At 53.5% G+C, this 21,049-nt stretch overlaps 1 protein-coding gene across 2 annotated transcripts in view; it reads right to left on the minus strand.

The window, feature by feature from the left end:
- Positions 1-13,793, minus strand: part of LOC124230868 (alpha-actinin-1) — a 94,874-nt gene extending 81,081 nt beyond the window's left edge. The window contains exon 1 of one of the 2 annotated variants that reach the window (XM_046647307.1): positions 13,366-13,793. In XM_046647307.1, the coding sequence (XP_046503263.1) occupies positions 13,366-13,470 (105 nt within the window). In that variant the 5' untranslated portion in view covers positions 13,471-13,793. The remainder of the gene's footprint in view (positions 1-13,365) is intronic. The other variant, XM_046647306.1, reaches the window with a different exon arrangement.
- Positions 13,794-21,049: the final 7,256 nt, after the last annotated feature.

The following is a 21,049-nucleotide window of genomic DNA, read 5'->3' on the forward strand; positions in this document are numbered from 1 at the left end:
GTCCTTCCGAAGGCACCGCTATCACCGGTCACCACAACCAGAATTGGGGAGCACCTACCATGTGCCAGCAGGAGGCTCATGGCGAGTCAGCCGTGCTTGGGGTACAGGAGCCCATCTCCCTCACTAAGCCTCGGCCTCTCAAATAGAGAAAGAACACAGCTTTTTATTTATTTTAGGGGGAAGGGAAGGAGGTGCTAAGCAGAAAATACCAGCAAAGTCACAGTCAAACAGCCCCAACCCTTCCCCCTGCCTAGATCGACCTCCTCCACCACTAACTCCAACATGCAGCTCATGTGTTAAAAGTGCAGATTCTCAGGCCCCACCCCAGACCTACCTAATGACATCCTCTGAGGACAGAGCTCCACGATCTGTGTTTTCACAAGCCCTCCAGGATGCACACTGAAGTTTGAGACCATTGTCCCACCCCACAAACCACCCCTATCCTTCTAGGCGTCAAAGCTCTGGGGTGAGGTGGTATGAGTGTCTCTAGATCCCAGTGGCACAGCCTCCAGGAGCCCCGGATAGTGGAGTCCTTACTAGGGGGCCCAAGGAGACCCCACAAACCCACCTTCCATCATACAAGGAGCCCCACGCCTGTCACAGATCAGTGGCACCCCGAGAACCCTCCAAACATCCTCAGAACCAAGTTTCACAGCAGTGTCCAGAGCAAGTGTGACAAGGGCTGCAAAGAGGCTGCCCTTCCCGGCCCTCTCTCCAGCCCACCCTCGACCCAGGTACTAAGTGAGCCAGGCGGGGGCTGAGTGGCCCAGAGCCAGGGGAGAAGGAAGAAAGGGCCAGAGCCAGGAATCCCAGGGGGGACAGGGAGACCTAACTAGAATCCCACTGGCTGCCCCTGGGGCCCAGCCAAGAGGGGCCCCACCATGGCTCCCCACCTCCGGCCTCTTCCAAAACGCTATGCACAGAGAACGACTAACTTCCAAACGCTGCAAGATGCCACTGTGGGATATAAAATATAAATCCATGTAGAAGCATTCCCAAACTCACAGCGGCTTTCCATCACTGCACACTTACTTCATCAAGAAGCAATGAAAGGGCAGATGCCACCCTGGAGGAGGGAAAACGGCAAAGTGGTGTGAGTCTCGAAGAAGCTAACTCATGATTCTCTAAGAAGCGAACTCTCAGAGCCCCAGAAAGAGGGTAGCAGGCAAGGGTGCAGGCACCCCCAGGCGACAGGAGCCAGGGGCCAAAAAGACTCAAGGGACGAAAGAAAACAGGAATCCGAGACCTGCTGCTCCCGCCCTCGCTCATCAGACACGAGCAAGGCTTGGGACTCTGACAGGACGCAGAGGGGCGGGTATGACACAGGGAGCCTCCCGAAGTGGCAGGAAGCCCAGCTCCTGATGCCCCCAGCCACATGTAAGCGGCTGTGTGACCCCTCCAGGCCTGTCGTCTCATCCACAAAACAAGGGGCCCAGTCGGTCTCGACAGCTCCAGGATGCGGGAGAGGCGAGAGGAGAAAGGGCGGCATGCACACCGCTATGCTGGGTATGACACCATTTAGGTAACGTTATCAACAGGTGCAAACATGCAGACCACAACACAGGCAGGAACTATATAAATGTCCACTTAGGAATAGAAACACCACACCGGACAGTGGTTGTTTCCTGGCAGCGAAGGGAAGAGGACTGGGGAGGAACTCTGGGGCCTCAGCGCTGTCTGTAATGTTCATGGTCTTCATGTAGTGGCCTCAAGAGCGAAATTCTAGAAATAACGGCTGTAACCGCCTGAGCCTCTGCAGGCCTTTCCAAATTTCCTCACCTCCAGCTAAACCGCCTCATCAAGGTGTTGTGAGGATTAAATGAGTTAATATCTGTGAAACACTTAGAAACGTGCCCGACCCATGGCACAGGCCCAGGTTAGTTCACGCGGCCGTCGGCGATGGATGCTCAGCTCCATATTCCCAGACACATTCGTGGGCCTCAACTGGGCCTTCTCCTGAACCAGCAGCTTCTGTGGAAAGGGAATCTGGGGCAGGTCCCCCAGCCAGGCACCCCTGGGCTCCACTGTGGCCTCACTACCTGTGCCAACCAGCCCAAGAGGGGGTTCCAGACAGGCCCACTGAACTGAGACCCCAGTGTGACATTCCCTAATTTTTTAAAAAGCTGATTACATATAGTGAACCTCTAAATTTACTATTGCTTAACTTTAAAAAAAAAAAAATAGGTGGCTTTCACTGAGGCTAAAGTTTGCAATATTATCCACATTTCTAAAGAGAGGCCTCAGGGCTTCATGCCTGCAGAGATGCCTCCCAACGGTCCCAGCCAGAATCCAGGATGAAGGGCAGGAAACCAGGGGTCTGGCCCCGCTTCCCCTGCTCCGGGAAGGCAGGACTCACGGGCCGCCTGCCCCACCCCCCAGCTCCCAGAGCCAAGTCTGGAAAAGCACTTTAGGTTCCTGGAAAGAAAGTCCTTTCCGAAATATCGGGAACTCTACTGGAAAGTGCCATTATATATTATCTGGAGGATGTCTGCCGTGTTTGAAAGGGAGCTGCTCTGTGCCAAAGGCAAGGCAGAAGCCAAAAACAACAGAGGGGCTTCTCAGAGCCACACACACACACACACACATGCATTCACGCTGACACACGGCCACTCACAGACCTGGACAGAGGAGGGGTCCAGACAGCGGGACCTTGGCAAAAGCTGCTGCCCTCCCCCCGACCCTGCCCCACCAGGCTCTCACACTGGGGGTGGTAGGTACCCCATTATCTGGTGTTGGGGCTTGGAAGGATTAAAAGCCCCACTGCCCTGTCCATCCCCAAACCACAGGCTATTCCATGTGGACATTTCCACGTGGGACATAAGGAGAAGAGATCGAGTCTGACAGCAACAAGCCCCCCACCCACAGGCAAGGCTCACCGCCTCTCTCCCAAGACGCAAAGCCAAGTTCCATCAGGAGCCCTGCCTGAAGGAGGCCACCCACCTCGATGGTCCCTCCCTCGTGTCATTTCACCTACAGACGATTTGAAAATAGAGCTCAGCAGCACTCGACTCTACTCCCATCGGTTATAATCAGCTTTACAGATGGCTTTCACAAAATAAATCTTCAGTCCCATAAAAATGCTCCCCTGCAAGTCCTGGCCTGGCCTCAAATCACAGGCCTGTGACCACACTCTGAACAGCCCCACAGCACCAGCCACCACGAAACAGGAAAAACAAGGTGGAGAGAAGGCAGCTTGTCAGAAGGGCTCCCCTCCCCCCAGTGATGGCTGTTCTGCCCTCAGCTGAACCACTTGGGGCCTTTGATTTAGACCCTGAGCCACCAGGTTCAAAATGGGGTCAGAAGGGCACCCAAAAGTCATACCCCAACTGAGGCCCCCAGACGTTCCCTCACCGACTTTCTGAACAGTCTCAAGGCTTAAACAAGAGCCTCCAACTCTGGGTTCATATGCACAGGTTCTTACTCTCAAAACAAGCACTAGGCCTCAGCCACCCAGTTCAACGCCGGTTAGGGTCCCCTGGTGACGAAGCAAGGGGAAGGCCGAGCAGGTGAAGCTGAAGGATCAGGAGCAGTGGAGGGGGAGGGGACGCACCTGAGTCTTAAAGCAGGGAAGCAGTCCCGAAAGCTGGGATCAGCTCCAGAGAGGGCACAGGGACACACGGGGCCCTCCAGCTCCAGGGACCTGAGTCTGTTCCCAACAGTCACTCATTCTACTAAAACGTGTGGAGAAACACAACTAGCATCCTCCACTACCATTTCAACCAAGGAACCTCTGCCAGACCCACGCCCACCCCCTTGGCTTCGAGACCCTCCAGGCAAAGACCTGGATTCAAAACCCACTCTCCCCTCTTCAGGCCTCGGGAGAGACTTGACCTTTCTGAGCCTTACTTGCCCTGTCTATGAAATGGGGACAAGACCTCACAAGTGTGCCCGCCACGGTTAACGGAGAAAACCACATGTGAAAGCATAAATGTTAAAAATCATGAATCACACAATGAGTACTTGATTATATACCATCTAGAGTTGTTCCTTATTATTTCATAAGCCTTGTCTCTCAATTAAAACATGAATTCCAAAACAGCAAAGAGTGTGTCGGTACTTCTGGTTGAGTCGAGTTCCAGGGTCAATCTGCCAGGGTTCATTCATAACCTGGCTTACTAGCTGGTCAATCTTGGTCAAGTTACTTAACCTCTCTGAGCCTCAACTTCCCTGTCTATAACAAGGAAAATAACAGTACCTTCTGCAAAGAGTTGTTTGACAGACTGAGGTCATCCAAACCAGGCAACCCTCCATCAGTGTGAACTGTTAGTCTTTTTACTTATTTTGGGAACAAAGACACTCTTAATAAATACTGTTTGGTTGGTTGTTTGATATAAAACAGATAACTCTCCCTTCCAGCCTTCCTTCTCTCATCTTCTCTTCCTTTCCCAGGAGGTGGACAGTATTTACATTACCTCCCAGATGCTGGGCTTGTGAAATGCTTTAAACCAAAATGAAAGGTTCCCTTTAAGGACCAAGGGTACCAGCACCTCCATTCCCAGCCCCTTCTCACTCTGCAGATGCAAGCCCGTTATTCCACATCCCTATGCTCAGGATCTTCATCTATCAAGTGTGATCATCCCACACGCCTTACAAGGCGGTTGTGAATGTTAAATGAGGCCGCCAACAGAACACATCTAACACAGAGGCCACGTCCCCCATCCTGGACCCCGTGGGTGACAGGCCTGGAGAGGACTCCACAACCTCTCAATGAAGAGCAGACACCAGCCCAGAAGTAGCCCGCTGTAACCAAGGACCAAGCAGGCGGTTTCCAGGGTAACAGCATCCTCTGCATCTACTCCCCATTTCCATCCCCGGCTGCCTTTTATTCTCCTCCCGCCCCTGTAGTGGGCCAAGTCACCTTTTCCCACTATTGCTAGGCAACCTCAGAGTGGTGCAGCTGCCTCCCCGGGGGAGGACCCTGGCCCTCCCCTCCCCTCCACATGTCTGGGGCCCTGGGGAAAGCTGCCCCATGTGGACCACCCCACCTCATTAACCCCAGGAATGGCAGAAGGTGAGCAGCAATCACAGGCCAACAGGGTCTATGGACGCAGGTCCAGTGGGACTCGGTCTTGGGGAAATGAGGAAGCTCCCCCAACCCAGCCTTCACTTTGTCTGTGCTTATCTGTCATCTGTTCTTACACAGCTTCCAGGAAAAGAGTCACCTCGTGCCTTTTATGAAAGCTGCCCTTCTTGATTATTTTCCTATTCTCTTCTCCCACTCTCTCACCATGAACCTGGACCCCTGACCTTAGAGCAAACAGTGAGCAAGAGAGAAAAGGTGGACACACACATGAGAGGAAGCAGGACGCACCAGAAACTCCTGAGAGGGGCTTGGCTGGGGGAGCTGGGATGTCAGGCGACTGTCATTTTCTTCTATTACTTAGCATTCTCTGAGGTTTTTTTAATTGAGATATATTTATTATACCATCAAAGTCACCCGTTTAAAGCATACAATTCAGTGCTTTTTAGAATATTCACAAGGTTGCACAACCACCACCACTCTCTAATTCCAGAACATTTTCCTCACTGGGTTTTGTCTCATCTTTGGTTTGTCTTGGGTTACACGTTCCTAGACACGCGAGCATCTGTTTTATAAGCAGCAGAGCAAAGTGGTGAGGAGGCAAAGGCAGGAGCCACGCTGCCCGGCTTCGGACCCCAGCTCCACCTCCTGTGGGCTGTGCGATCTTGGAAAAGCTAAGGAGCTGCTCTGAGCCAGCTCTCTCACCTGTAACATGGGGTAACAGGAGTACCCACCTCATAGGATTAGATGTGTTAATGCATAGAGAGCGCCTAGGACAGTGCCTAATACTCAGCACGTGCTCAGCAAGGGTGAGCCACTATGATTATTAGCAGAAAATTTTTTTCACTTTAAAAATCCAGTCATAGGGGCCAGCCCGGTGGCACAACGGTTAAGTTCACACGTTCCACTTCTCGGCAGCCCAGGGTTTGCCGGTGCGGACATGGCACCGCTTGGCAAAAGCCATGCTGTGGTAGGCATCCCACATATAAAGTAGAGGAAGATGGGCACGGATGTTAGCTCAGGGCCAGTCTTCCTCAGCAAAAAGAGGAGGATTGGCACTAGTTAGCCCAGAGCTCATCTTCCTCAAAAAAAAAATCCAGTTGTGCTCCTGGCTCTGGTCTGGGAAGATGGCCCTGCCCAGGCTGCTGGGGACTGCCATAGTTTCTGCTCATTCGTCTGGGAGGGGGCTAAAGCTGGACTAAGACTGTGCCTCTCCCACTCATCCTCTCTGCCATCAATGGCACCATCTGGGGTGGCTGAATGGGGCACACAGAGGGGACAGGTTGGGTTCATGACTGTTGCCCACGTGTTTTGGGGCCTTTGCATCACTACATCAGCCTCATGGTGCCCCACATTTGGAGATGCTGCCAGATAATCCCCAGCCAGGACATAAGGGGAGAGCCAGCAAGAGAGGGCAGAGAGCGCCTGAGCAGCCCTCTCCGTGCATCTACCCCCCACCCGCGGAGAAGGAAGAATTACGCCTGGGAACCAGGGAGAAGTCTTGGCCACGTTGAGAGGAAAGTGGGCTTCCAGGGTGGCTCCCGCGCCCAGCACTCCCACGGCTCCGTGCCTCAGACAGGGCCTGGTTTGGACAATCAGTACATAGCAAGACACTGGCACCCCAGCCGATGGAGACAGAACCCAGGGCTGGTTCTGTCATGAGTGTGAGTCTGACTGGGGGACCCAAGTCTGACCAGGACTATGGGACCAGGCTGAGGGGGTTTCCTCTGCCAGTGGCCTCCCAGCCATGACCTCTCTGGGGAGCTCCAGACTAAACTGTCCAAATCATCTCCAGCTGTGGGCTCCAGGACGCCCTCCCCCAGTGTTCTTGGTGAGTAACCCAGCCCAGCTCACAGGGCCCTTCCTGCAGAGACGGGGGCCCACTGACCACACTCAGAAGGGACAAAAGCCAGGCCAGCAGGGAAGGCACCTCAATACCACAGCCCCTCAGGCACACACCAGGTCCCATGGGTTGGTTACACTTGGGGGCAGCTCAGGGAGGTGGGGGAGGGGAGTAGATGGCTACAATGGTCCCAATACCATCTGTACAGAGGTGTGGCGCTCCAGGGCCTGGCCTGTGAGTTGTGCAAACAGCCTGGCCTCTCAGAAAGGGGAGAGGGACAAAGAGAATGGGAAAGAAGGACGATGAGCAAGAAGGATGCAGGAGCGGGGGGTCCCCAGCCTGCAGCTGCTTGCAGGCCCCTGCATGGACAACTCCCTGTTGCCCCCTGCTCTGCCCTTCCCATCTTCGGCCCTCTCCCCTACTACCCTACCCTCCTTTGCACACTCACACTCACACACGCACACACACATGCAGCCTCACTGCCAGGGACAGGGGAGGCTTCACAGCAGAGCCTTCAAATCCTGTCTGTCCTGAGACGCAACACAAATGCCACGACTCTTCACCTCCTCCACCTCCGCAGGCGCAGTGCTGGCTCCTGCCCTACAGCGGCCAAGGCGACGCCTCTGGCCACTACTGGCGCACCTTAGTGTGACTTTCTAGTCCCTCTCCACTTAAACGATCCCACATGGTGGAGATCTGATCCCTAATAGGGATTCTATCAGCATTCACTGATTGACTCCACAAGGAGAAAGCGTCAATGGTCTCACATAAGGACTAGAAGGTGAAGGATCAGAGACGTTGGGTCTTCCCTAGAGACACACAGTAGCTGGTCTGTGGCTAGGTCATGTCTCAGGCTCGGGCAGCCCTGCCCTGGCTCTAGACCCTGGCTCTTGTGACAAGCCTGCAAGCCAGGTTTATGGTTTGTGGCCACTGGCCAGGCACCCAGCCCCTGGCCTTCCTGGAGATGGAAAGGGGAGGCCCAAGTCCCAACCACAAACCTCAAACTATAGGACGCCTGTTTGGCTTGACCTCCTCACACTCAGAACCACCCCACAAAAAGGGTCCCAGGGGTCAGGGCCTCCTCCCACCCCCACCACGCTGAGCACAGCCTTGGCAGCCCCTCCTCAAGAAGTCAGACTTCAGAGTTTCTTCCTTCCCCTTTTGAAAAGGCTGATAACCACAGTGCTGCAGGAGCCTGTTGGTCTCTTACTCCTATGACAACAGCCCCTCGAGGTCTCATCCTTCTTCAAAACTGGAAAATCTGGTTCCCAGTGGCTCCAGGCCTTCTCACACCTGTCTGTCCCAGGGCAGCGTCAGTGCAGCCAAAAGCAGCGCCACCTGCCCAGTCCACGGCCCTGAGGCTCTGGCCCATCCATCTCTCCTTCAGGCTCTGTGCATCGCCAGCCATCAGAGCACCTGCTCTCAGCACACCCACACGGGACAGGTTTGGAGAGGAAGCAGCTGTAACAGGTCCTGGAGTAAAGCCCTCAGCTATTTAACGGTGAGGCCCGAAGACACGGCGGGGTTGTCTCTTTTAGAGGAAATTCATACTCTAGGCTCATTTGCCCTGTGCTCTAACAAGCTGACAATGTTTTTAAGCACTTTAACATTCACCTCTCCATCCTGGATCTCCAAGAAGCAGAGAAGGGGGGCAAGGGATCCTACAGCCTTCCAGAGGGGAAGGCACTGAGCAACCAGAGAGGTGAAGCAACACTGAATGAACCAGAGCTGACTTCAGGGTCAGAGGTCAAGGGGAACTCCCACGCACTCCTAGGCAATCTTGGCTCCTTCTAAGATGACTTTATATACTGCACCTTATCTCAAAGCACATCGGGTAAAGGCCATATAAACTGTGGTTCCTGAAAACAGTTAACATTTATTGAGCACTCACCATCTGTCAGGTGCTGGGCTAAACTCCCTCCATACATTACTTAGTTTAAACCTCCACTCAACCATATCAGGCAGGAATGATGATTATTCCCATTTTCCCCCTGGCATCATCAGGCACAGAGCAGGTAAGTGACTCACCCAAGAGCACACAGCTAGTCAGCAGACGGGCCAAGATTTGAACCGAGTGTGTCCACAGCATGTCCATCTGCAGAGCCAGGGTACAGCCCCAGAATGGCACGGTTTGCCTAGAGTGTAAAGCCCATCATCCCTGTCTCCACCCCCAGCCTGGGGCTGAGAGCCATGCATGATGCCATTCATCCAATTAGTCAGCACTGTTTCCTGACCACCTACTACAGACCTGAGCCTGTGCTAGGCACTAGGGACCCGGCAGAGAACAGAACAGGCTGGCCTCCCGCCCCAGGCGAGCAGGACTGTCAGGATGGACACGAGCCAGTTCCCTCCTCCAGCAGGTTTTACTCTCACCGGCCTCGCCCTGCTCTGGGAGTCCTAACCGTTAGGGTGGGCGAATGCGCTGCTCCTCCCCAGGTAAACCCAGCTCCAGCTGGCCTCCCTTATCAGCGGCCTGGGTTAGCTCCTGCGATGGTCTTGCAGTCCAGCAGGGGCTTTAAACAAGGCCGCCCCTCTTCCTGCCACCTGGCTCGGCGTGGGTGCAGACTCGGGACCGGGGCCTGTCTACAACCACCTTCATCGACCTGCCAGAGCCGCCTCTCTGTTCAACACCCATTAGCTCAACAAATACTGACTCAACTTCTCCAGAGAAAAAAACCCCCACAGCTGGCACCTGTGGGAATACACGTTAAACCAGAGCCTCCAGGATTTAAGGGAGAAGAGACAGAGAATAACATTTAACAGGAGAAACTGCCATTTTACATATTTTCACCTGTCAATCCAGCGAGGGGGAGGGTAGGGGGAAGGACGTGCTCCTTGTTATAAACAAGGAATTGGAGGCTGAGAGTGGTTAAGGAACTTGCCCAAAGTCACAAGCCTGAAAGTGGAGTCAGCATGCTCCTGGAAATCTATGCTCTCTCCAGCCTGCCTGACACTCAAGACACACACACACACACACACACACACACACACACACGTAAGGGTGTGGGCCAGATGCATGTGAGGGAATAAACTGAGGGCCATGTCATCCTGAAAGGATGGGTACAGACCTGCTGGCCCTAGAAAAGGTGGCTTGAGAGGTCAGCCTCGAAGGTCAGGAAGATGGTGAAACCATAACTCCCCTAATGCACAGCAGCCTGCGCCTGGAGGCAGGGAGTCCAGCCTGCCGAACTCTGCACTGGTGCATTCTCTGAAGGGACAAGCCACGGCCAAGCCATGCAGGCTCTTGAGTCATGCCTCCCACCTGCACAGACTTCTACCTGAATCACCATCAGGACTCACCACTCACCAGGGAAGTACTTCCTACCGCTCCCTGAGAGGGTGGGCAGGGCAGGAATGCGGCCCATTTACAGAGAAGGAAACAGAACGGAAGTGCCACAGGGACCTCATTCAGTGCCCTATCCTCAGCACCTGAACCATGCCTGGCACACAGTAGGTCTGAGAAAAGTATTTGTTGAATAATCTAATACCAGCTCAGAGAAGTGAAATGACTGGCCCAAAGTCTCACCAACAGTGGTGGTTGCACGATGCTAAAAGCAGGGTCTTCTGCCTCCCACCCAGCGGCCTTTGTATCCCACTGCGCTGTCCTCCTCCCCCGCACTCACTCTCCTACCTCTATCCGGAATGGCCGGCCTCTGTCCACTTGTGGGCTCTGGCCCCACTCAACCCTCGCCTCCCATGGCCAGCAGAGAGGGTATCAAAAGCAACAAGTCACTTTAGGTCTGATCCTCCAGGTGTGATACCACTTCCTTATATCCCTACCAGCCCTGAAATTTTCAGATGGGGAAACTGAGACCTATCAAGGTAACATAAAGAATTAACGGTAGAGGGCCAGCCCAGTGGCACAGCGGTTAAGTGCTCACGTTCTGCTTTGGTGGCCTGGGGTTCGCTGGTTCAGATCCTGGGTACAGACCTACACACCACTTATCAAGCCATGCTGTGGCAGGTGTCCCACACATAAAGTAGAGGAAGATGGGCACAGATGTTAGCTCAGGGCCAATCTTCCTCAGCAAAAAGAGAAGGATTGGTGGCAGATGTTAGCTCATGGCTAATCTTCCTCAAAAAAAAGGAATTAATGGCAGAAAAAAAAAGCCTTGGATTTTCTGAGTCAGGTCCAGAGCTTGTGCCGTGAGGCCCCCATGCCTCCATTGACCCCACCAAAGCAGATGTTGGCTCCCCATGGTCCAGAGATCCTTGCAGGCTCTGGATGCCAGGCTCAGCTTTCCTGCCTCCCTCACCAACAGGGGAAAATGGAGGGGAAGCTGTCTGCCCTGAGCATGGCTGCATCCCAGCCCCACCGGCACCAGGAGGGACCCTTGGCTGGTTACTTCCCCCTGTGACCTCATTTCCGGTGCCTGGCCCACAGAGCTGCTGGGAGCTGCTGAGACTAGAACAGTGCCTGGCACACAGCAGCCAATGCCAGCTCTCAGAACTGTTGAGTTTGCCCCCTAGATAACCAAATTTCCCAGATGACCTTGTTCCCACCTTGCTGTCCAGAGTCAGTTTTATGAACATACACGCACGCACACACACACTACATAGTTTTTCTCCCCAACTACATTTAATACATTCATTCATTCGATAATACTGACTATTATGCTCAGTGCTGGGGAGACGAGTTTCTGCCCCCAGGAACTTAGTCCCACGGGCCTTAAAAGGACTAATTCCTAATTCTTGGGCAGTCCTGTCACTCCTGCCCCAACTAGGCACACAGTAGGTGCTCGTAAACAGCGATTTCTCCTCTTCTACGCTTCATGGGAGATCCCAAGACATCCACTACCCTAATCCCACCCCTCCTGTCCCAATTTAAAATCTATTCTCAAGAAGGCTTCACCTTAAATAAAAAAAGAGCCCCCTGCCTTGTCCTCACGGAATCTCCAAATCACCCACTCCATTTTCAGCTCCAACAGCCCAACTGTCCCAGGAAATAAGTCGTGTGAGAGGGGGGCTGTCACAGCCTGTCCCCCAGCTCTCCCTGAGAGGCCGACAGGAAGAGGGGGAGGGGTGTTTAAGCAACTGCCACAGTGCAAAGAAGCCAGCATCTTCCGACGTCGCCGAATAGGGCTGGGCCGGCAGCAGCGGCGCCCGGGTCTCAGGTCGCGGGGCTCTGAGGAAGCCCTTCGTGCGTGTGTTTTAAATTACCTCTGCCTGTCTGACGAAGTGAGTAAAGGGCGCCGTTTCAGGCTTAGGATTCCTGAGTGAGCTAATACAGGATGCCTTTGGCTGAAAAAAAAACTTCAGTCGGCTCCCTAAACTCCCCCCCTTTTAAGTTTAAAAAAGGGAATGAATGTTACCATTTTTGGACATGAGCGTTCTCCCTCAAGCCCAGCCCTAACCGCACTATCCAGAGGGACGCGCCATCCTGTCCCCCCCATTCCCAGATCAGCGGGCGGGGGTGGGGGAGGATAAAATGAGGAGGGACCGGATGGGAGCGGGCAGCGAGGGGGGGTGGGGGGGTGTTAGGGTACGTGGCCGCCTGGGGCAAGAGCTCACCGCGCAGTCAGGAAGCAGAGGCAGGGTTGGGGCGCCCTCCCCACCCCCAAAAGAGAGTGGTTTCTGACCTCTTCCTGCCACTAGCCACTGTGCCCGGGTCCCATTGCCAGCTCCGAGGCCAGCCCCCGTGGCGGAGCGCGCACCCGGCCTGGGACGCGGCTGGGTGGCCAAGTAGGGATCCCGAGAGAATGACCCCAAATGTCCCCGGAGACAATCCCTTGCTCTGGAGCCCCTCAACTCAGATCAGGTTGCCAAAATTCTCTTTCTCCTTAGCAATGAGCTGGGGTCGGAGGGGCAGGTCGCAGACGCCAGCCCATCTCCGCTCGCAGCTACCAACCCGCTGCGTTAAGCAATAAAACGGTTTGCCGTCCTGACGCCGCCCCCACAGGGCCCGCTGGGGAACCCGCGTATGTCCCCCGGTTTTCTCGGCCCCAACACCACTCCAGCAGGTCCACCTCCAGGCAGACCTGGGAGCGGCTGCCAATCCCTCCAGCCTGGGGGCTGGGAGGCTGAGAGTCCCGTGCAGCTTGTCCCCTGCAGACACCCAGCCCAGGGCAGCCCAGGAAGCGCGCTGCCACCGCACGCCGTTTGAAGAGGCAGCCAAGGGGCGGAGAAGGGAAAGGAAAATCGATCCGAGCAAACAGCCATGGAGCTGGGGGCTCGATCCCAGCCTCTCGAGCAGCGCCCCCACGCGCTGCCCCCGCCGGGATGGTGAGGCTGCAGCCGGGTGGCCTGGATCCCGCGCCCCAAGGCGACCTGCCCGCCGGCGGCCCCACCTCCTCGCCCTCGGGCTCGGCGTTCGCGGGCTCCGGGGCAAGGGCTCTCCCCCTTCCGCCCGGCGCCTGTAACCCAACACCCCACCTCGCAGCGGCCGCGCAACACCCGCCCCCGCTCGTGCGCGCCTGGAACCCGTTCGGAGCTTGCAGCCGCGAGCCCGGCGGGCGGAGCGGGCCGGGGCGGGGGTCTGCAGCGGGCTGGGGCGGTTGCTGACCTTTCTCTGCTGCTTCTCCCAGGCTGGGTCCAGAAGCAGGTCTCGATCCCAGTCCTCTTCGGGCTGCATGTAGTCGTTGGTTTGCTGGGAATCATAATGGTCCATGATGGTGCGCGCGTGCTAGGGGCTGGATTTCTTCCTCCACCTTCTCTCCGGGCGGCGGCGGCTGCTGCTGCTGCTGCTGCTGTTGCCCCGGCGTGGAGACGGAGTCGGCCGGGTTGGGCTGGGCTGGCGGGGCCGGGCTAGCTCCCCTGCGCCCGGTTCCGCCGCGGCGCTGCTCCCGAAGGCGGCTGCTGGCTGCGGCGGCGGCTTGAGCTAGCAGACTGCTGGCCTCGGGGCCGGCTCTCGAACCTAATCTCCACGCACACTGAGCGAGACGGACACACTCGCTCTGCGGGAGCCGAGGCGGGCGGGGGCGGAGAGAAGGGGCAGAGCCCTCCCGAGGTTCTCCATTGGCCAGGCCGAGTTGCCCAAACTTCCCCCCATCGCCTCTCATTGGGAATTCCTGGCATCCATCAGCCGGGCCGCGGCGCATATAGGTGGACTGGGCTGCCCCCGCCCGGCGCGCACGCCCCCGCCCACTCCCCGGATTCCCACTCCCCCGCGGCTCATGTGACACCAGCTTAAGCTGAACGGGACCGAAGCCGGGAGCCGCCTCCCCGAGTTCGGGGACCGAGCGGCAGTGCGCTCAGGAGCCCCAGGAGCCGCCGAGGCTTGGACGCGCTCGCCGCCCGCTGGCAGGCCCTGAACTCGGGCGCGCCTGCCTTGTTGCGCTCCCACGCGCGCTCCAAACCCCCGGCGGCCGGGCTGGAGAAGGGACGCGAGGAAACCCGAAAAGCATTTCATTTTCTCTTTCCCATGGTCCGGAGAGATTGGCACCCAAGGAAAGGGGGCGGGGAAAGCTGGAATGGAAAGGAATTTCCTGGGAATTTCCTGACTCCGTCCCCCCCCGCCCGGAGCGACCCGGCCGCCCCCTGCCCTCCGGGAGCCCGGTTTCTTGCCAGCGAACGGCGCTCGGAGGCCACAGAGCTTTCCCGCCTCCTTTGCGGCCCGCGCTCGGCTCAGGGGACGGTTCTGCCGCGGAGCTTCCCGGGTGACGCCGACGTCGCCTAGCTTCCTGGGGTCCCCTGCGGGTCCCCGCGGGCTGGCAGGGCCGGAGCTACCCTCATTCACATCGGGCAGCATCCTGAAAACTGAGAGGGAGGGCCCTGAGTGATCTACCTACCCCACGGCCCCCTCCCAACACACACCTGACACATGGGGAAACTGAGGCTCACAGAGTTGAGCTTGAAAAGGGATCTAGCAGGTTCTCAGGACTCCACAGGTCAACCTGTAACCTTATGCCTGACAAACAAAGGCTGATTGTTATGGGGGAGGAAAGAGGGCAGGATTGACCCAACACCTCTCGCTACTTGGTGTCTGCCTCGGCTTCCTTCCTCGGCCCCGGCCTGGCGAGAGGAGAGTCTAAGCACCTGCTCCAGCAAGGACAGGTTCCGGGAAGGGGCCGGCCTCCCGTCCTGGTGGGCTCCTCTGAGGCCCCCTGGGACTGAGGAACAGTAGCAAGCAGACCTCGTGGTGCTTACTTTATACTACGGCCTTAAGGGATGGCTGCGTCAACTGCAGACACGCAAGTAGTGGAGAGGTGAGTGCGGGAGGGAGAGGAAGAAGTTCACGCCAGAAGGGCCCTGGCTTAGGACACTTGAAAGGCCACAGATGGAAAAAGTGAAGAAAGTGCCTCTGACTCTCAGGAAAGGCAGCTGAAGCTGTTGTAGGCGGATATCCGTGGTGTCGTCGCTCCCTGCTTCCTTAGTCAACCTCGCACGTTCATGCATGTATTACCGGTCAGCACCGTGCCTGCCGCAAGTCCCTGGCTGGGCAACCGCTGCCTCTGAGCCACAGAGACAGCAGATTTATGGACTATTTTATAACCACTTCTAAACTATGGCTCTAAACCTAACATGGAGGGTAATGATGGTGCCACATCCATCCATTTACTCAGTTAATATTGGCTGAGCACCAGCCAATGTCAGGGGATGTCAGGATGTCAGGGGATGAGCTAGATGTTATGTATAGAGAGATGAGAAAGATACAGTCTTTGCTCCCATGCAGCACATTAGAAGCAGACACAGAAACAAAAATATACTTTAATGCGATAAGAGCAAGGAAATGGATCTGAGCAGGGGACTGTGGCAGCAAGAGGAGGAGCTCTGAGCCCAGCATGGGAAAGGAGGCTCCAGGTATAACTTTTTGGAGGAGGTGAAAGTCAGGTGAGCCTCAAGGAACAGGAGTCAGCAGATGAAGAGGAGTGTGGGAGGTTATTCCAGGCAGAAGCAACAGTGTGAGCTAATCCATGGGGGCAGGAAACTGCATGGTATAAAAGGAATGCCTAGCATTTCAAGGCGACTAGATTAGAAATTCAAGGCAGGGAGGGGCAAGAGATAGGACTGGGGAGGTGAGCAGCAGCCAGACCACAAAGGCCCCGTGCGCCATGTCAAGTGTGGATTTGAGGGGAACACAGCTGGCCGGAGGCTGTGAAAACCAGTTGCACAGCGGTTGCGGTAATCCCGGCAGGAATGGTGTCTTAGTCCGTTTGGGCTGCTGTAGCAGAGTACTATAGATTAGGTGCTTAAACAAGAACATTTATTTCTCACCCTTCTGGAGGCTGGGAAGTCCAAGATCAGATTGGGAGTCTGGTGAGAGCCTGCGTCCTGGTCTACAGATGGCCGTCTTCTGGCTGTGTCCTCACACGATTGAGGGGGAGAGGGAGCTCTCTGGTCTCCTCTGTAAGGGCACTAATCGCGTTCATGAGGGCTCTGCCCTCATGGCCTAATCACCCTCCTAATACCATGACACTGAGGGGTTAGGATTTCAACATATGAATGGAGGGGGCGGGGGCGGGACATGAACATTCAGTCTATAGCAAATGGAGAAGAGTGGATAGACAAGAAAACTTAGGAGATAAAACTGAAAGGCCTTGGAGTTTGGATGTGAGGAGGAGAAAGAAGAGTCTTTCTTGGTCTCAACAAATGTCCAATAGGGGACAGACCACGAACTCCACCTATATTATTTAAGTTCCACCTCTGAGGTGAGAATTGTCAGCATCTTTCAGAGAAAGCCAACTAAGGCTCAGAGAGGTGGCTTACTACTCCAAAGTTGCACAGGGATATGTGACTCCTAAACCCATGCCTTTAACCCAGCGGTTCTCAATTCTAGGCTACTTCACACACACACACACACACGCACACAGGGATATTTGGCAATGTCTGGAGACATTTTTGGTTGTCACAACTGGTAGGTTACCACAGGACAGTCTCCCGACAACAAAGAATGATTCAGCCCAAAATATCAACAGAGTTGGGAACCCCTGCTTTAACCATGGGCTTCCAGTTTGGATGATCTGGTGAGTGATGGAAGTACAATCAATTGAAAGAGAGAATTTCAGGTTTGGGAGTGGAATCATCAATTGAGTTTGGACACACTGAACTTGAAATGCTCTGAGAATGTCCAGATTCAGTTGTCCAGCAAGCAGTTGACTGCATAGCCCTGACCTGAGATCTGAGAGTCGTCTGCATGGGGGCGGTGCTGACACCATGAGACATTCCACAAAAAATGCCGAAGTGGAGCTGAGAAGAGGACCAAGGGCAGAACTCAGACAAGCAGCACTTAGAAAGGGAGTGTAAAGAACAGGAACCCTCGAAGGGGACAGAGAGGCAGTGGTCGGCAGGAATATGGAGACCTGGACCATATGGTGTTGTGAAAGTCAAAGGAGTGAAGTTTCAGAGTGAGAGGGTCAGCAACATCAGATAGATCAGAAAAGTCTGGAGAGTAAGGCCTAAAAAGTGTTCTTTGGCTGTGACATTTGAGAATTCATTGGTGACCTGTGCCCATGGAATTTCAGTCATGTGGCCAAAGCTGTGAGTTTAAGAGACACTAGGAGGTGAATAAATGGTGGCTGTGAATAAAGAAAGGAATAAGAAATATTGGGTAGGAGCTGGAGGTGGGTCTGAGGTCAAAGGAAGAATTGTTTTTTAGAATAGGAGAAACTTGAGCTGTTTGTAGTCTGAGAGGAAGGACTCAGTTGAGAGGAAAGAATTGAAAATGTAAGCAAAAGCAAGTTGGGGGATGGAACAAAGTTCTTGAGAAGACTGGACCATGTGGGTTCTAGGACATAAGCTAAAGGATGGGCCAATAAAAAGAGAAAAGGCTGTCATGTTCTGAAAGGGGAGAGGGCAGTCAGGATGGGCAAGGATGTCCCTGAGTGTATGGGAAGAAGGGAGGGGAGAGGTTTGAAATAATAGCTGATGGGGGCCAGCCCTGTGGCCTAGTGGTTAAGTTCAGCGTGCTCCACTTCAGCAGCCCAGGTTCAGTTCCCAGGTGCAGACCTACACCACTTGTCAGTAGCCATGCTGTGGGGACAACCCTCACACAAAATAGAGGACGATTGGCATAGATGTTAGCCCAGGGTGAATGTTCCCCAAGCAGAAGGGGAAGATTGGCAACAGATGTGGAAAATGTTCCTCAGCAAAAAATAATAATAATAATAACTGGTCATCTTGGTCTGCTCCATAGGGCAGAGGCCCTGAGGGGTGAACCAAAGATGATGAATTGGCCAATCTTTCCATCCAGGACTCACTGGCGGCCATGACACTGTGATGCTCATCCCATGTAACAACACCTTCTATAGAGAGAACATAGTTACTAAGTGCGTTGATTTTTTAGGGATACTAAGGTGTATGTATGTTTATAACATCCATTCTTTTTTTTTAAATTGGGGTATAACATACAGTAAAATGCATTCCCCAAGTGCACTGATCTGAAGCATACAACTCAGTGAAATTTTACATGTGTCTACACCCAGGTAACCACTACCCAGGTCAAGATATAAGACATTTCCAGCACCTCAGGTTTTCTCATGCCCCTTCCCAATCTATATTCTGGATCCACATAAGAAACCACTATTCTGACTTCCTATCACGAATGATTATTTTTAATTGTTTTTGAATTTCATGTAAATGGAATCATACTGTATGTACACCTTGGTTTCTGGATTTTTCATTCAATTTAATGTCTGTGAGATTTGTGTATGTGGTGTCAGTAGTTAATTTGGGGGGAGGTTGTTTGTCTGTTGTTGTGCAGTAGTCCATTGTGACTATATCCTAAGTCATTTATCCACTCTCTTGTTGATGGACATTAACCTTGGTTCGAGTTTGCAGCTACTATGAATAAAGCTGCTATGAACATTTTTTTCTTAAAAGATTTTATTTTTCCTTTTTCTCCCAAAGCCCTTGGGCACATAGTTGCGTATTTTTAGTTGTGGGTCCCTCTAGTTGTGGCATGTGGGACGCTGCCTCAGCATGGCTTGATGAGCAGTGCCACGTCCGTGCCCAGGATTTGAACTGGCAAAACCCTGGGCCACCAAAGCAGAGCACGCAAACTTAACCACTCGGCCATGGGGCCGGCCCACTGTGAACATTTTTATGTGTGTTTTTGGTGAACATATGTGTTCATTTCTCTTGGGTATAAACCCAGGAATGGAACTGTCGAGTGATAGGGTAGGTGTATGTTTCAATTTCAAGTAGATCTTGCTAAACAATTTTTCAAGTTGGCTGTAACAACGCAATCTCCAGGCAGCAGGGGGTGAGACTTTCAGTTGCTCCACATCCTCCTACCACTCAGTATTGTCAGTTTTCATTTTTAATTTTAGCCCTTATGGTGGGTGAGTAGTGGTCTCTTTTTAGGGGTTTAATCTTGTCATATTCTTATTGACCTTTTGAATAAATAACTCCCATTCCTGCTGCCATTGATTCTAGTAGCAATTTATTCTCAATTTATTAGTTGCTTGAGATCAGGGACAATGACATTCACATTTCATTAATTCCCCACATTTCATTCATTCATTCATTCAACAAATATTTATCAAGCAACTGCTCTGTGCCCAGCACTGTGCTGGAGAGTAAAGATGCAGGTGTGAACAAGACAGATGTGGTCCTGTCTCTCTTAGAAGATGCTCAATAAATAGTCCATGAAGGATTGTTTGGAGAGACTGTTTAGCCCCTGGTGGGAGCATTTTGGTTTGTTTTGCTTTGGTGGGAAGCTGAAGCAGGTCTATTTTACATGACTTTTCAATAAAAAGTTTAAGAAAAACAGCTCCTTAAAAAAAAAAAATCCCTGGGGTCACATGGGCAGCCACAGAGGCATGAAGTAAGATCATGAAGGAAAATAGGAGGATTCATCTGGGAAACAATCCTGACTCCTTTCTTCCCAGAGGCTCAGGCTTCGTGGCCCTTTTTCCATCCATCCTTTGAATTTCTCTGGGTGCAGTGACGAACTGAGAGGGGGGGCAGAGTTCTTGCTATTCTACATGCCAGTGGTTGTGGACTGAGACTCAAAATGTTTGCTCAAGTCATTGAAGTTCCTTCCACCAACCACTTGGGCCTTTCTCTGGAGCTGCTCAAGGAATGGAGAACTCCCAACTCAGCAGCAGCAGCTCTGAGACGCCAGCTGAATCCATTACCAGCACTCCAGACGGCCACTTCTGCCCCAATCTAGGCAGCAATGAGTCACCCAGAAAGCCATAGATGCTTTGCTGTTGAAAGAACCTAGCTCTGGAGCAGATGGCCCAACTTCCCTGGGAAAGAAGGAGGAATTATGTCTATGGGTTCTGGGAGTAGTTATCCAGCACCCACTCTGCCAGGCAGAATGCTAGGAGACCCAAAGAAGGGGGTGCTTCCTCCCAAACCTCCTGGTCTAGCTGGGGCCAACCATGGCTTCCTCCTCTAGAATTTGTCTGTCCAACGGTTATCAACAGGCACAGTCTGAGAGGATAACAATGAACTGGAATGACATATGAAGTGACAGAAAGAGTGTGGTATGGCAGCCCAGTGCCTGGCAGGCAGCAGCCACTTCACTGCTCATAGTTCCTTTTTCTTACCCTACGCAAGGCCCTGTGGGGAAAAACAGACAAGTAGAATCTGCAAGATTCTGGAAACTAAAAGCTCCATGGACCTCCCAGCCCAGAGATCTGGGGATTTCCTTCATTGCGTTCTGAATCTCTCCCTAATCTTACAGCCTAATGACAATAGGCTCCTTGTGGGCTCTTCCTAAGAACTAAGGGCAGAGTGTATTTGCAGAAGGCTAGCAGAGAGGGAAAAACATGGTTTCTTGGGTTTCTAGCTCAGAAGGCCAGAGACCTCAGTGTTGTTCCCAGTTCCAATAGCAATCTAATTCAAGAACTCACCTTCTGATTTCCCATTGCACACCATTTATAACTGAGACAGCATTCTTTCCTTTATTATGGTCCTTTGTCCACATTTTACCCCCAACTGTCCCTAGGCAGTCTTACCCTCTCTCTCGCCCCACCCTCCACACAGCCTAACACAGGGCCTAGGACACAATGGATGCTCCAGTTCAATCGTTGCTGAATGAAAAATGGCATTAGTCAAATTTCATCTCTGTGCCTCAGTTTCCCCCATTGACCTGTGGGAGGTCCTAGGAGGCCAGTCCTTTGCCATAGTCCATGTAAGCATTTCCTAAGTCCTCTGAACTCCCAAGAAGCCAGTGCTGGAGAAACTGACTTGACCATCTCCCTTGTCTGCCCCAGGCAGCAGCAGCTGTCAGCCCTCACCAGCTCTAAGTCCCCAGAGGAAGGCTGCTTGCCTTTGGGCCAGTTCCTGCCCCACCCACC

Source organism: Equus quagga, chromosome 20 (genome assembly GCF_021613505.1).
Source record: "Equus quagga isolate Etosha38 chromosome 20, UCLA_HA_Equagga_1.0, whole genome shotgun sequence".
Lineage (NCBI taxonomy): Eukaryota > Metazoa > Chordata > Mammalia > Perissodactyla > Equidae > Equus > Equus quagga.